The sequence below is a fragment of the Pyrgilauda ruficollis genome, unplaced genomic scaffold, assembly GCF_017590135.1.
Source record: "Pyrgilauda ruficollis isolate IOZ18807 unplaced genomic scaffold, ASM1759013v1 scaffold1, whole genome shotgun sequence".
NCBI lineage: Eukaryota > Metazoa > Chordata > Aves > Passeriformes > Passeridae > Pyrgilauda > Pyrgilauda ruficollis.
In genome coordinates this window covers 23371094-23385951 of record NW_024508100.1, presented here as the reverse complement: position 1 = coordinate 23385951, position 14858 = coordinate 23371094, and the positions used below count along the sequence as shown (strand labels likewise).

The following is a 14858-nucleotide window of genomic DNA, read 5'->3' as shown; positions in this document are numbered from 1 at the left end:
CTAGAAAGCATAAAGAAAAAAAAAAAAAAAAAAAAAGAAAGAAAACATCCTAGCAGGCAGTAGCAGATGTAGATATTTTTCTATTGCTCCTATCTATATGCATCCCATGTATTTTTTTTTTTTATCAGTATCTACAAATTGTGTTTTTATCTATCTGGACACCTGCTTTTAATAGCTCCATTTTGTTTGCTGAATAAATGCTTTTCTTTTCTTCTTTATTTTTTTTTCCTTTCTTTTTTTTTCCTTTCCCTACTGGGTGTCAGTGACATGCAACAAACAGAAATGTTTCACAGACACCATCTCAGTGACTTTCTTTGCATGTAAATGTGGCACTTTGGTTTTAAAATGGTAATCCAGTGCTGTTCTCTGTACTTAAAAAATGCAACAGTTGAAATACTTTGAAATTCTCTTGTTCCATTGCTTGACAAACTTTATATGGCTTTTCTGCACCAAATTCATTATGCATCTAATACCTCATTATATTTTTGGATAGCTATGACCACTTTGCTGAAGAGGGGAATACAGTGTTTTCTTCAAGATACTCAGTCTAGAGATTTTTATCATTAACATATTTCATCTTACAAAAAGCCTTTGTTCAGGTAAAGTGGAACTGTGTCCTGCCATTGTATTACTAAGTTATAAACAGATAAAAAATTTTGTCTCCCTCCCTTATGTGCTGTGCAATAAGTCTACAACTGAACACAACTAGAATCTGAATTTTTGTTTTCTAGTTCAGTACAGTTTTCATCCTGTCATTTTCCCTACTGAGCATGTGAGCATGTTTTCTACAAAATCTTTGCATTGGTACTTCCCTTTCAAGAGAAATCTCTGCAATACTATGAGAAAGCACAGCTAAGAAAGTATCATAGCTCTGCCTTAAGGCTGATGGAGGATCTTGAGCATAGAGAAGTGGGAAGCAGAAAGACTGACAGTAGAACAAGAACTGCTTTGAGTAAAGATACCAAGAAGCAGGTACCAAGAAGCAGTGGTGTGTGTCTTAACCCTATTATAACAGGGTTATATGAAAATAATGAGTATTTTGGAGAATAGAAAAACCATACAATGCCTCCCAAAAAATAGCAACATTACAGATTTTCTTTCCCTTTCTTCATACATGAATCTGCTAAACATACCCAAAACATGAATGAGTCTGTCAAGGCAAAGTAATTTTAACCAGTTTCACATCATTTAAAACATTTAAACATTTTGTTTTCTCTTTATTTCATTAAACATTTGTCATCAGTCACTAAGAACATTTTTGTATTAAACTGTCATTACAGAAGCATTAACAGAGATGTGCAGATTCTCAAGCACCTATATATTTCAGTATTAGTACAGTTGGATGCATTAAGTGCTAGTCCCAGAAAGCATCACTAAGCAGATAAGTTTATATCAGTATATTCTTAAATGCTTAACATTTTTCTTCCTCTGTGTCATAAAAGGCAGTCATAGAATCACACATATAATCTGGTTTTCCTTTATTACCTTTCAAAATATGTTAATATATACCTGCATCGTGGGTTTTGAGGCTGGGGAGTTTTTGGTGGTTAAATTCAATGTATTTTTTTCTCAGTGATTGTTTTTGTCTTTCAGACTTGAATCTCCTACTAGATCTTTGGTGATGGAAGCACCCAGGGGAGTGCAAGTCAATGCAGCTGCAGGAGACTTAAAGGCTACTTGTAGGAAAGAACTGCACTTACAGTCCACAGAAGGGGAGGTAGGTTCAACCAGCAGAGAAATGCTCTACAGCTTTTCCCAGAATAACACAAACAATGTGAGGAGGGTTTATCCAGCAGCAAGGTAAACATGAAAAGCGTTCTGCATTTGCCTTTGTTAAAGTAATTTTGGTTTAGCTTGTTCAACTATTAATACTTATTTCCTTTTTTAGAAATATTTGAAAATATTTTAGAATATTTGAAATATTGAGTTTCATTCACACTGAAAATAAACCTAGCTAATACAGATCAGAATTGCTTGTAAATTAAGAGTGAAAGAAAAAGCTTCCATGGAACAGAATTTGTGAAGTGATACTGGTAAAGAAATAACTTGGATTAATCTGTCAAAATAAAACTGAGAAGTTTGGATTCATTTAGATTAATGCACCATTAAACCATGATTAAGAGGTTTAACAAGTGTGCTCTACCTGTGGTTTAGCTCCTTAGTCTTTTACTACCTCTGTAAGAGACACAGAGTACTTCCATTATATGTTCTCTCCTGTTTCATTAGTGTCTTGTTTCAGAGATCGCTGATAAATAAGGTTGACATAAAAAGACTTTAGTAAAGATTCATTGTCTTTAAACCTGTGTGAACACAGGCAAATGATTCAAAATTGGGTCACTTGTTGGGATAGCAATCTATGCATTGCAGAAATGCATGAAAGATTGCTGGTATGGGAGTCCTTTCATCTTTAGACCATAAAATGATATAACATTAAAAAAAAAAGCTAAGATCTCATTGAAGGCTATCAAGAGCTCTCGGATTTCTATTAGGCACTTTGGAGAAACTGATAAATTTTCAAACTGTTCTCAGAGGGGCTTGCTACAGTGCAGCATTTTTGGAAATCCATAATGTAAATATCTCATTGTGAATGCAGATCTTTAGAAATGTTTTCCCTTTTGTGTTTGTGTTTTGTATTCTCTACCAAATGTTTCTAGATGTTTTACACACTATCCAACATAAACAAAACCAAACAAAACCAACATTCACATCTGTGGCAGATAGTCCCCTGTAATGCAAACTCTGCATTACAGTGCAGCCAGGAACAATTTGGCCAATATATTGCATCAAAAGCCTATTTTGATAACATTTTTTTATTGATGCAAGTATTTGTCCAGCACTATGTTTCCCTAATTCAGAGTCTCAAATCTTTGTATACCACATGCCCCACCTTATTTTTGAGTTTCTCCAAAATCAGCTCTTCCCCCAGTCTCTCATCTTTACTTACCGCCTCTCTTGCTGTTTCCTAACATTGCTGAGATAGAAGTAAAAAATCTAATCCTCTTTTAATAGTAAATATTGTCCTACCTCATCATTGTCCTTTCTGTGGGTATTTTTGAGTCTAGAGTTTCCAGTAAGCTGTCTTGTTCTCCCATCCATAAATCCCTACCTGGTAAAATCTATTGTGTTTCCCAAATTTATTAACATAAATTTTACAAATAGAATGTATTTCTTTGTTCTTTCCCTTCATATTGCTGGAAGGGAAAAGTAAAACTTGAATTACAATTAAAGTTAAGTAAAGAAAAGCCAACAGAAATACTGTTACCATTCCTTACTCTCCCATTATTCTTTAAGCAATGCTTGTTTCTATATTCTCTTTGTTTTGCATCATGCACCTCTTCATCCAAATATTTTATCTGTGGATCCATCAGGTTTTTTTCTCTAGATCAACATTGCAATTTAATTGCATGGCTTCTCGTTTTTCTGAAATACTTACTATACCTTGTTGGAAAGGTAGTTTTGGAAACAATGTCCTATGGCCTCAGTTGTACTTTGACAATGGGAATCCGAGAAAAATATATAATGCCTATATTATGTATTATTCAGAACTGGATTTCAATTCGGTATTAAATGTTTTGTAGTAAAAAAAATGCCAGTGAAAAGCTGACTTTTCTGACCTTCTCATTGAAGATCACTGTTTTCTCTGTGTGATAGGACTTTGCACATCTACAATTACCTATATAGATGTTAGATTGAAAATTATCAGAAAACAAATTGCCAACCTTTTTCCACGCTTTCCCAATGAAGTGTTCAACAAATATACATCTGACAAAGTTCAAAGTATTGAATGTTTGCAATTTCAACAAGATCTGAAATGGACTGTAGCCAAAATCCACAGAGAAATTCTATTCTGCGGTCTGACCAATGCTTCTACAGTCCACTGTTTAATCTCTTCCACTGGAGAGGGTTAGAGGAAAATGCAGAAACACTTAGGAAGGCATATGACAGGACAAGAGCATTAGCTGCTGTGCAAAGTTACTATGGCCGCGTTAGGGAATTGCTGGACTAATTACAGCCTGGTGTGAGGAACCAGGGTAAACATTCGATGGATTAAATATCTACACAACAAAATATTGATTGCTTTTCCTGCTTACAGCCCAACAGACAAACCACATTAGCAGACAGTATAAAAAATGCTTAAAGGTTTTATCATTATTCATTTTTTAAAAAACACATTCTAAAATGACAAAGTATCTGTATTCAAAATAGTCATTTTAGCCTAAGAACTTAATGCCTTATAAGTCAGGTTTCCTCTACAAATAAATTAGTGTTGCCTTTGTGAATTGGATCTGTAAACCATTTTCAAGATAAGACAATTTGTACTAGAAGGACATGTAAGAGCTTTTGTACCATTTTTATTCTAGTTAGCAAAATTTAATTTTTTAATGTTTGAAAACTTTTTCAAAAACTCATCAAAGATATGTGAATTTTCTTTCTCTGGCAAAGTTATTGCCCTGTTATGACAGAAAATGGCTATGTGGCACCTGGAATCAACCAGTTATAGCCATGTTACAGAGCATTATGCATTTACTGACTAAGAAAAATAGATTTTCCTTTTATTTAAGAATAACTTCAGAATATTTTTAAGAACATAAATGTGTTTATGAAATACTTTTCCTCTAGCTTTATTTCTATGCAGTATAATCTTTAGCCTCCCGCATCACAAACTGAATGCCTCTGCAAGCATCCTGAATTCTGCTGTTTGATACATTTTCTTTTTATTTACTGCAGTATTATAATAATCCTTTTAGCCCTATTACGCATCATAGTGTGTGATCCCAGACTGAATACTGGGGGCTGTAATTTAGATTCAGATTCTGCTGCCCTTTCTAAAGCTCTTGAGCTGCACCCTTGTGAGCCGAGGCATCAGCAGAATTCTTTGATTCAATTATAACTTGGCATTTAATTGTGAACTATGTATTATTCTATAAATAAACCATAACCAATGGTTTAAAGCAGTAATCATTTACAAGGAATGTGAAATGTGAAGCTTCAGGCTACAGCTGAATCCACTCATTCACACAAGAAGAAAAAGATGATTTCTTGTCTGGAAATTCAGCACAATGACTGCTTTTTCAAATAAAAGTGTAATGCAAAAGCACAAATCAATTTTGAATTCTGTAGATACTTGATTTTACTAGACATAAAAACATAAAAACATTCAGATTCAACCTGAAACACTTAATTGTGTAAAGATAGCAAGCTGAAAGGTCTATTTGATGGTGTCCACTCATTGGCCTAACAACTAATTGTAATAGTTTTGACCATCCAGAATCACAGAATGGGTCAAGTTGGAAGAGGACCACAATGGGTCATTCGGTCTCACTTCCCTTCTCAAGCTGGGTCATTCTAGAGCACATAGGATTGTGTCCAGATGGTTCCTGAATATCTCCAGTGAGGGAGAATCCACAACTTTTCTGGGCAATCTGTGACGGAGTTCAGTCACCCACACAGTAAAGTTCCTTCTCATATTTAGATGGAACTTTCTGTGAAAGAGTTTCTGCCCATTGCCTCTTAACCTGTTGCTTGGCACCACAAAGAAGATCCTGGATCCATTCTCTGAGATCATCCCTTCATGCAGATACTCATAGATATTGATGAGGTCCCCACCTAGATATCTGTTCTTGAATTTGAACAGGCCCAGCTCCCTCAGCCTTTCCTCACAAGAGAGATGCTCCAATCCCTTACTCATCTTTGCTGCCCTCCACTGGACCTGCTCCAGGAGCTCCGTGTCTCTGTTGCCCTGAGGAGCCCAGAGCTGGGCACAGCACTCCTGATGTGGCCTCACCAGGGCTGAGCAGAGGGGCAGGATCACCTCCCTCAGCCTGCTGGCAATGCTCTTCCCAATGCACCCCAGGACACCACTGGCCTTCCCATCTGCACGGGCACACTGCTGGCTCCTGGACAGTTTGCTGGCCACCAGAACCCCCAGGTCCTTCCCTGGACAGCTGCTTTCCAGCAGGTCAGTCCCCAGCCTGTGCTGGTGCATGGGGTCACTCCTCCCCAGGTGCAAGACCCTGCACTTGCCTTCCCTGAATTTCCTCTCTGCCCGTCTCTCCAGCCTGCTGAGGCCCTTCTGAAGGGCTGCACAGCACTCTGCGGTACTGGCTGCATCAGCCTCTGAAGCAGAAGGCTGCTAAGCAGGCTCAGCTCTCAGGAGCCTTGAGCAGCTGCTATGTGTCTTTCCAAGGAGCTTCTATGCAAGCTATGCTCTGCACTTTCATTGCATCCGGTTGAGTGTCAAAGATGAAGTCAATAAAAGGAGAAAGATGTACAGAGGCTTCTTATTTTTATAAATGTATTCATATTAATCATCTTGTCTATGAATTTTTTCCTATTTACCTCTTTATGCCCTTGTATTTCCCTGTCAAATTACACTCTATCATAGTATCATTTGTAGAGTATATTTTGTTGTTTCTGGCATAATGAAGCTGATCCCTCATTATGGTAAGGCTTATAGCTGTCACATTAAAAATGAGCAATATTCTTTAACAGACAAAGTTTACTCAAAATCAGTATGGCAGACAAGAGGCCAAGTTTATATTTAGTTTTAGCACAGCACATTTAATGAAACACACAGACAATACTATTTTGTAGAGCCTAATAAATGCATATAGTACTAACATTTGATCTATAATCCTATCCAGTTCTAAATCCAGGAGATGTATTTTACACAGAGATTAATAATTAAGATTTATTAATATTTAATAAAACTGTAGTAATCTTCACTTGTGAGCTCAAGTAACTATACCATTTTAAAGCATTTGGTGGCATTTTTGTGGATGTTTTTTGTTTTCTGAAACAGAAAATAAAAAAGAAACAGGACTTTTTAAATTAAATAGATACACTGAAATTGTTGTACATGCTGCTTGCCATAACTATGGAGGAATGGTTGATCAAAGACAAAAACATTTCACAGATGAGTTCAATTCAACCAAGTTATGTTAGTCTGAGATTAAATGTATGCAAAAAAATTAAATTATTGTATGCATGAATTGAGTTCAATAAATAAGCAATGGCAAGCTCTAGAGCACAAAGAGTCACTGTTTATTCACCAAAAATTATCTAATACATGTAATGCATTTTGTTTTCAAAGCCTTTTTCATGGTATTAAGCAGTTGACTTCTTCCTGTTGTCTGTGAAGAAAGAGATTAGTGAAAATGAAGGGAATTTTTTTCTGTATTTTTTTAATTATAGGTTTAAAAAAAATCTATTAGGGTGTTTTGACAGATACTTCAAATCAAATGCATATTATTTTTAAAAAAAAACACTGTTCTGTACCAATTCACAATAAAAAATACAAAAGCAAAGAAATTTAACTGACAACACCCATATTTAAAATGTTTTTTCATGGCTAAATTTTCAAGATTCACACCATAAGAAATTTTATTAGAAAGGCAAAAGTGACAATGAATAATTTATTATATATCTTTTAATACAATATACCTTTTAATCTAATTATTACTTAAATGGTAAATAAATTTTTGTACTCTGTAAATTAAGCACAAATATTCCAAGTACATTTTCTTTTCTGGATTGTGTACATAAACCACAAAGAAGTCACATCTGTCCAAGACTGAATGAATTTGCAAGGACTGAAAATTATTTCCGTAACAGAAAGAATAAATACACCAGAAAGTGTCTTTCTTCAGTAGGCACCCACATATTGTATTGGGGTTATAACTCAGAAGTACCAATATATACTTTTGTCTATTACATTTACAAAAATTTGTACTTAAAATGAAACCTTTCCCTCACAAACATTTCTTTGGTACTGATGAGTCAAAACATAAATTCTTCCACTCAAGAATGAACTGTACAATTCACTAATGTGAATTTTTAACTTATGGATATGTGTTATTTTTAACTTATGGATATGCTATTTTTCGAATCCCTTTCCATTGTCGGTAATTGTAGCCGTACCATGGAGATGGGAATGGGAGCAGTGCTGCCACAGTGGCTGTGCTCAGGTGTACCAGGTATAATCTTCAGAAAGAAAACTTTCACCACACCAGGCCACACTTAGGCCTGAAGGTCTCATTTGTCAACTGATCCTAGCACTGTAGAGAATACATTTTCAGTACACAGTTTGTACTAGATAATTTGGTCTTCTCTGAATGTTTAGTATATTCAGTTTTATCTCAGTTATTACATTAATTTCACTGTTTAGCTGTTCCTCAAAAGCATTAATCATTATGACCAATATGGTTCCAGATACTGTGCAGCCGTGTGTTTAAATTTTCCAGTGTATGTGCTATCAACTTAATATTTTAATTTTTCATTATGATTTTTTGTTCCTTTTCTCAGAACTGTCATTTAGATTTAATGAAAGCCACAGATAAGTGTTAGAATAAATGGTCCATGCAAACTAAAGTACTTCAATTTAAGCTATAGTTCACCTTAACCTTGAATATTGAAACACATCAGCTTATGAAAATTATATAGTTCAATCTAGTGACCTGATCTGTATAATCTTCTTTGTAGTATGCTTCCGATAGCCTATGCAGAATAGCAAAAAGACTAAGACCAAACCTTGCATTCGTGTAATTCAGAATAATTGAATATTTAAGGGAATCCAAAAATTTTATCTAGTGAGGCATCACTACAGTGTCTTCTCATACTGGTCGATTAACACCAGTTAATCAGATTTCCTTCTTTTTTTCACGCTTCCTCCAGTTTCCTGCTGTTTCTTATCTACTTTAGACCTGAAATATGCCTTTGCAGCCCTATAGAATTGCCTGTTTAATTGAAGAGTACATGGATACAGAAAATTCTTCATTGTCTATAAATCCTAAATTTTTAATCTGGCTGTATGAATTTAAACTGTCATTTGCTATCTTGACTAAGACCCATTGGAGAATTTTATACATGACAGGTTCATATCTCTGTATTTAAGGCTTTTACAAGTATTTGGGTTTTTTTTTACCTCATGCCTACATATTTACCACTGAAAGTTTGCTCTTCAAGTTAGTTCTTTGTTTTGTAGATAATCTATGTTTTCTGGTTTGCCCCCCTCTCCCTTTCCCTCTCAATGTTCAGATTAACAATAGAGTCTGATGAGCACGTGAATGGCAGATCTTCATTAGCAAAAAGTGTATATAAAAAGAGTACCATTTTTCCATTCTTATCACTAGGCTGATTCAGTTTGATTCCTTAATTAGTCAGAAATTGGATCTACTTTTAAACCATATAGAACTAGTGTATTTTTCCCTGTACTAAGATGCACATGACAAAGCAATGATCTGGGATTTCTAAACCTTAAGTATTTAGAGAGCATGATGCTACTCAGCATTCTGCTCTCCATGAAATAACATTTCTCTGAGTAGCAGCTGCCTTTTCCATCTTGCAATCTGCCAGGCAGTCTCCCACAGTGTTTCAGGAATTAATGAAGGCTTTGGTTTTATTTGTGCCTATTTATCTTCTGAGGAGTGAGACTCTCAGAAAGAGTATGACTGCCCTGCATTGCCTTGATGCATGTGAGGTATTAAATAGCTTATCTCATACCTCTCACAGCAAAACAGATTAGAGAAAGACCATGTAGACATTAACTACTCTCATCTAGCAGCAGTGTTCCCTAGAAACATCATACTGTTTAATTTTTTGTCTTGACACTTCTTCCCTTCTCTTAAAACACCTGATAACATCAAGCATAAAGCAGTAAGTAGTTTAAGTTTTGCTGGTGTTGGAGGACTTTTCAGACATGAATTTCAGTTTTTAGCAGATCAGAGGACAGAAAACATAAATCCTCAAACATGTACACTGAAATTCCTAATATGTTGGGATACTTTGGCAGTATATTTGGATTCCTGCTTAACTAATAGATAGCAATGTTGCATCTCTAAATTTCATCTTTCATTATAACCCTGACAGCATATGTACAAGGTAGATTTTAATACTGGCTTTAAACCATCTTTATTAATCCTCTTCAACACAGGCTTCACCAGGGTGTAGTTATAGGGATGGGTTTAAATTGGACTCACTGCAACAGATATCACCCTCTCAAGAAGGCAGTCCAATTTTTCTCAGACACCATATCCTAGTACCCACATTGCTGACCAGATGCTCTGGGATGTATGCTGGGACAGGACTGGGTAGCTACCATGCAGGATTAGGATACCAGATAAACCTGGATTGTTGTACTAATGTACAGTGTGAAGTTCATAAGTACCAGTGCAAAAGCCTGCACAGCTATGCTTATTAAAGATAATTTCATTTAATGAGAAAAATAACTGAGCTACATTGTATTGTAATGCACACCAGAGTAACGTGCTCTGGATTAAAGTCTTGGAGCAGTACACTACAGAACACCTGCAATGAGAGATTGTAAAAGTGCAGCTGTCCTGATGTAAACAAACAGAAAAATTATTGAGCTCACAGCAAATAATAGAATAAAGTTCAAAAGATTTAACTCCAGATCTCTGACACATAGGCTTTCTGATCTTTTGAGTTAATTTTTGTTTGAATCAAAACATGCCTTTTAGAACCCATTTAATTTTGTACTACAGATTTCTCATGAACCTTCCCCATCATGACTGCAGCTAAGCTGTTAAAATGGCCAGTCACATAATCTGCCAAAAGTATAAAGAGCTCATCCTATATTTTGGTGGACTGCCTTACATGCATATCTTTTATTTTGAAATGCTTTTTATCATTGCATATATGATATTCTAATGTCTCCAGCGTCCATTGAAATAGTCTTTTTCTTTTCTTCTTTGGTATTCCAAGTATATCAAGGTGTGCTGGTTTTGGCTGGGACAGTGTTTATTTTCTTCAGTGGCTGGTATGGGATGTGTTTTGGATTTGTGCTGAACACAAGGTTGATAATGTAGAGATGTTTTTGTTATTGCTGAGCAGGGCTTAAACAGACCCAAGGATTTTTCTGCTTTTCATACTGCCATTCTGGGGAGGAGACGGGGGGTGCATGGGAAGCTGGGAGGGGACACAGTCAGGGCAGGTGACCTCAACTGACCAAATGGACATTCCATGCTCTCTGACATCAGGCTTTCTATATAAAGCTCCTGGGGGAAGAGGGAATAAGGGGAAGGGCCTTTGGAGTGCTGATGTTTGTGTTCCCAAGTCATCATTATACATGATGGGGCCCTTCTCTCCTGGAGATAGCTGAACATCTGCCTGCCCATGGGAAACAGTGAATTCATTCCTTATTTTGCTTTGCTTGTGTGCATAGCTTTCCCTGTTAAATTGTCTTTATCTCAATACATGAGTTTTCCAGCTTCTACCCTTCCAGCCTCTTCCTGATCTTTCTGGTGGGGGAGTGAATGAGGGAGTGGCTGTGTGGCACATGGCTGCTGGCTGGGGTTAAACCATGGCACAAAGCTTACTGAAAGTCCATATTAAAAGTCCACAAGGCTTACTGAAAGTCAGTATTAAAAGTCCAAAAGGCCACTTTTTTTTTTTTTTTTTTTTTTTAGCTGTATTTGTTAAAAGTTATCAAAAACTGCTGATTAAAAGCATGTGACATTACTGGCTCCAGTTTAATATCCTGTTGAATTACTGTTGAAATTGAAAGTATTTTATCACAGTCATGTTCTGACATCAATTTTTGATCTTTCTCCAAGTACAGAACTATGCTGAGCATTATTTAGTACAAAAGATATACTTACATAGACCTTGCATTGTTAAATGCTACTGGATTTTTATGCAGTGCTATTGATAATTCTACTGTTACTACTTTAATAATGGATCTGTTACTATTTGTTTTTTCTTTATATGAGAAGTGAAAGAATACTTTTAATTACTTGTCACTCCATTCATTATAGTGTCCTTTGTTTCCTTCCCACATTTTACCAGTTCCTAGTTTCTAGTTCGTTATTAAATTCTTTTCCCCCCATCTGTTATTTTGGTTTTGCATTATATTTGCTATGGTTACTTTCACATTTACTCTTATCTGAGCAGAATGTTTTAACATGTGTAATCTTTTTTTTTTTTTTTCCAGTTGTAATTCTAGCAGAATATTATTAAAGCGTTCCCAACACCATCCATATTTCTTACATAAAAACTATTTCTCCAGGGGTTGTGACTACTAATTGTCTCAGGTCTGTAATACTGGACTTTCCAAGCAACATTGTGTATATGTGTATGTCTAAATACATCATTCCTTTGTTGTATAAGTTACAGAACAAAATAATTTGCTACATTTTAGTTTTGTGATCACTTCCTCTATCAGTCATGATGTGAATTAAGGCAGGCATTGTGACATGCAGATGTCACCTTTGCCTCTGAGATTCTCCCTTTCTGTCCCTTTTGGTGCGTATTTCCTCCCACGACAGTATGATTACTGTGGGAGCTGGAGAGCTTACAGTGATGGGGAGTTGTAGTGTTTGGGGCTACTTTCAGACTACATTACTTTCAATAATTCCAGTCATTTATAATGCTTCTGCTAAGGATGGAAACATGAATATGCATCAATTCCTTTATGGAATTTTATCCGGACACATTATTTTTTTTCCCAGACTCTATTCCTGACTTCTCTATGGCAGGAGCTCAGTAGTGCTTCTGCACTGCTTTGCTGCCATATACTACTTATTTTATCATAAAATAATACTTGTTTCCTACAGAATAAAAAAAGCAATACTTTCCATACGTCTTTAGGTTCTTTACATGTACTATGATCATTGTGGTACAATGATGTCAAGTTGACTTCATTGATTTTAGGTACCCTATAAAAACACTAGCATGTATTTAAGGAATTCACCTTTTCCTAATCTTCAAGTGTCACCTCCAGAGCTTAATGTAATTTTGATTTGTTACCTGTCTTCTAGAAGTTCTTAGTCTACTCCTGAAACAATGACTGATTTTACTTTAGCTCGTATTTATTCTTTCCATAAATAAAAAATAAATTCTGAGCAGCTGGACACTCATCTGTTTGAATCAGTAGAAGACATGCAGTTTTCTGCAAATGTAAGTATAAGTACTGGAGAACTCAACAGAAATTAATTAATGTTACTGGTACCTACAGTTTCATACTGACTCATGTTATTTCCAATGGTAGATTGAAAGAAAATACAATGTTTTTTAATCATACTCGATGTTCAAAAACAAATGGGAATATCTTGATGGCCTTTTTAATAAGACTTTAACCTGAAATCTTTCCTCCTCTTAATTTAGGTCAAAAGAGCTCTTTATTTTGTGCATATGTCTTTGTAACCTCATTTAATTATTCTCTGGAAGTAGCACAGTTCAGCACATATTTTCAACTGCTTACAGGAACACACTGGGGAATGTGCTTTAATATCACTTCACACTTATTAAAATACAAATTCTGCCAGAGCAAGTATATGCTGCTGCTATGAATGAATAAGTGTTAATCATAAATTGTACAAGTAAAAATTCAACCTGCTCAAGAATATTGTCTGTTTTTGTATAATAATATTTGTACCTGAATAAACATATTAAGTATATATATGTATGCATATGAAGTAATTGCATATATTGTCATAATGACTATTAATGCAGAAATGACTATACAGAGATGAAAAACAATAAATGCTGACAGCTTTTTTACTTCTAAAAAGAGTAATTTCTAATATATATTTGTAATACTTCTAATAAAATATTTCTAAAATTTTAAATATTTTTCAGAAAATCACAGCTGCCTCAAAGCACTTCTTTAAAATATGTCTCACTGTTGATAGAAATTTATGTATTTCTTTTTTTCCTGTCTCTTTTTAGATATTTTTAAATGCAGATACAATCCGCCTGGGAAATCTACCAGTGGGGTCCTTTTCATCCTCCTCCTCCTCCTTCTCCTCCGCCTCCTCCTCACCCAGCTCTTCAGCTCCTCGCCAGACTATCTATGAGCTCTGCGCCTGTCCCAATGGTAAACTTTACCTGTCCCCAGCAGGAGCAGGCTCCACATGTCAATCCAGTAGCAACATCTGCTTGTGGAGCTAGAATGACTCCGTTTTATCCTCACACCAGAATAGCCTTTTGTTACTATCCCTCTGCTTCACAGTTCAGTTGGGTTTCCCTTGTGACAAGTCCGACGCTCCAAGCAGCCTGCAGAGCAACTTCTTCTGCTGTAAGGAGGAGTACAGCGCTGCCTTCTCTTGTGGCTTGTGCTGCCACTCAACACAGAGATGGGAGAGAGATATCCAGAAAACAGTGTATTCTTCATCAGGAAACCTAGAACATAAGATCACCTTATTTTCCAAAAGGGACAATAACACAGGTGCCTTTGCTACTTGAAGTGAAGCACATAGTTTTAGATTTTTGCAGGACCTGGATATGAACTGCACATAAATATATATCTAGAGAGACAGAGAGAGAGTACATTAATTTATCCAGAATCTGATGATGAGATGAATTGATTCCCCCTGTATGATAAGTAACTTTACTGTCTGAAAGCACAATTTTCCATTCATCTTTTTGGAAGTAAACTTTTATCCCTGAATTTTAAAATTTTAAAGCATTGTGTGATGCTTGCTTTACTAAACAAGTTCAGTAAATGGTTTTTACTACAAAAAGAGACAGAATTCCTCCCTGATTTTGGTTTCTTTAAATATGTGTTGTTACTATTTGTCTACTAAGTCTAGGGTTTTGTACACTAGGTAAATTTTGGAAATGCTCGGCAATATTCCTTTAAAAGTTAAAAAGAAATGCTCTTTGTCAGATCTGAATGACCTTACATTTTCGTGGCCATTGCATGTGAAGCGATTGCTTTGAGTAGAACATACAGTTTCTGGAAAAGAAGAACAAGGTAAAGAAGGAAATTCTGATGATATGTTTGTTGATCAGTGTATTGCTCTTCACAAGGGTCTTATAATTGGCAAATACAAAGCCAAGAGAGAAATCTTCAAAGGTACATCTTGCCCATTTTCTGCAGATACATCTATCTGCTGCCA

The 14858-nt window shown here is 35.8% G+C and overlaps 1 protein-coding gene across 2 annotated transcripts in view; it reads left to right on the top strand.

Moving 5' to 3' along the window:
* The window catches only part of SGCZ (sarcoglycan zeta), a 171611-nt gene extending 157703 nt beyond the window's left edge, over nt 1–13908 (top strand). For both annotated transcript variants that reach the window (XM_041490283.1, XM_041490274.1), the window contains 2 exons: nt 1594–1717; nt 13687–13908. In XM_041490283.1, coding sequence (XP_041346217.1) covers nt 1594–1717; nt 13687–13908 — 346 coding nt within the window. The remainder of the gene's footprint in view (nt 1–1593; nt 1718–13686) is intronic.
* Nucleotides 13909–14858: the final 950 nt, after the last annotated feature.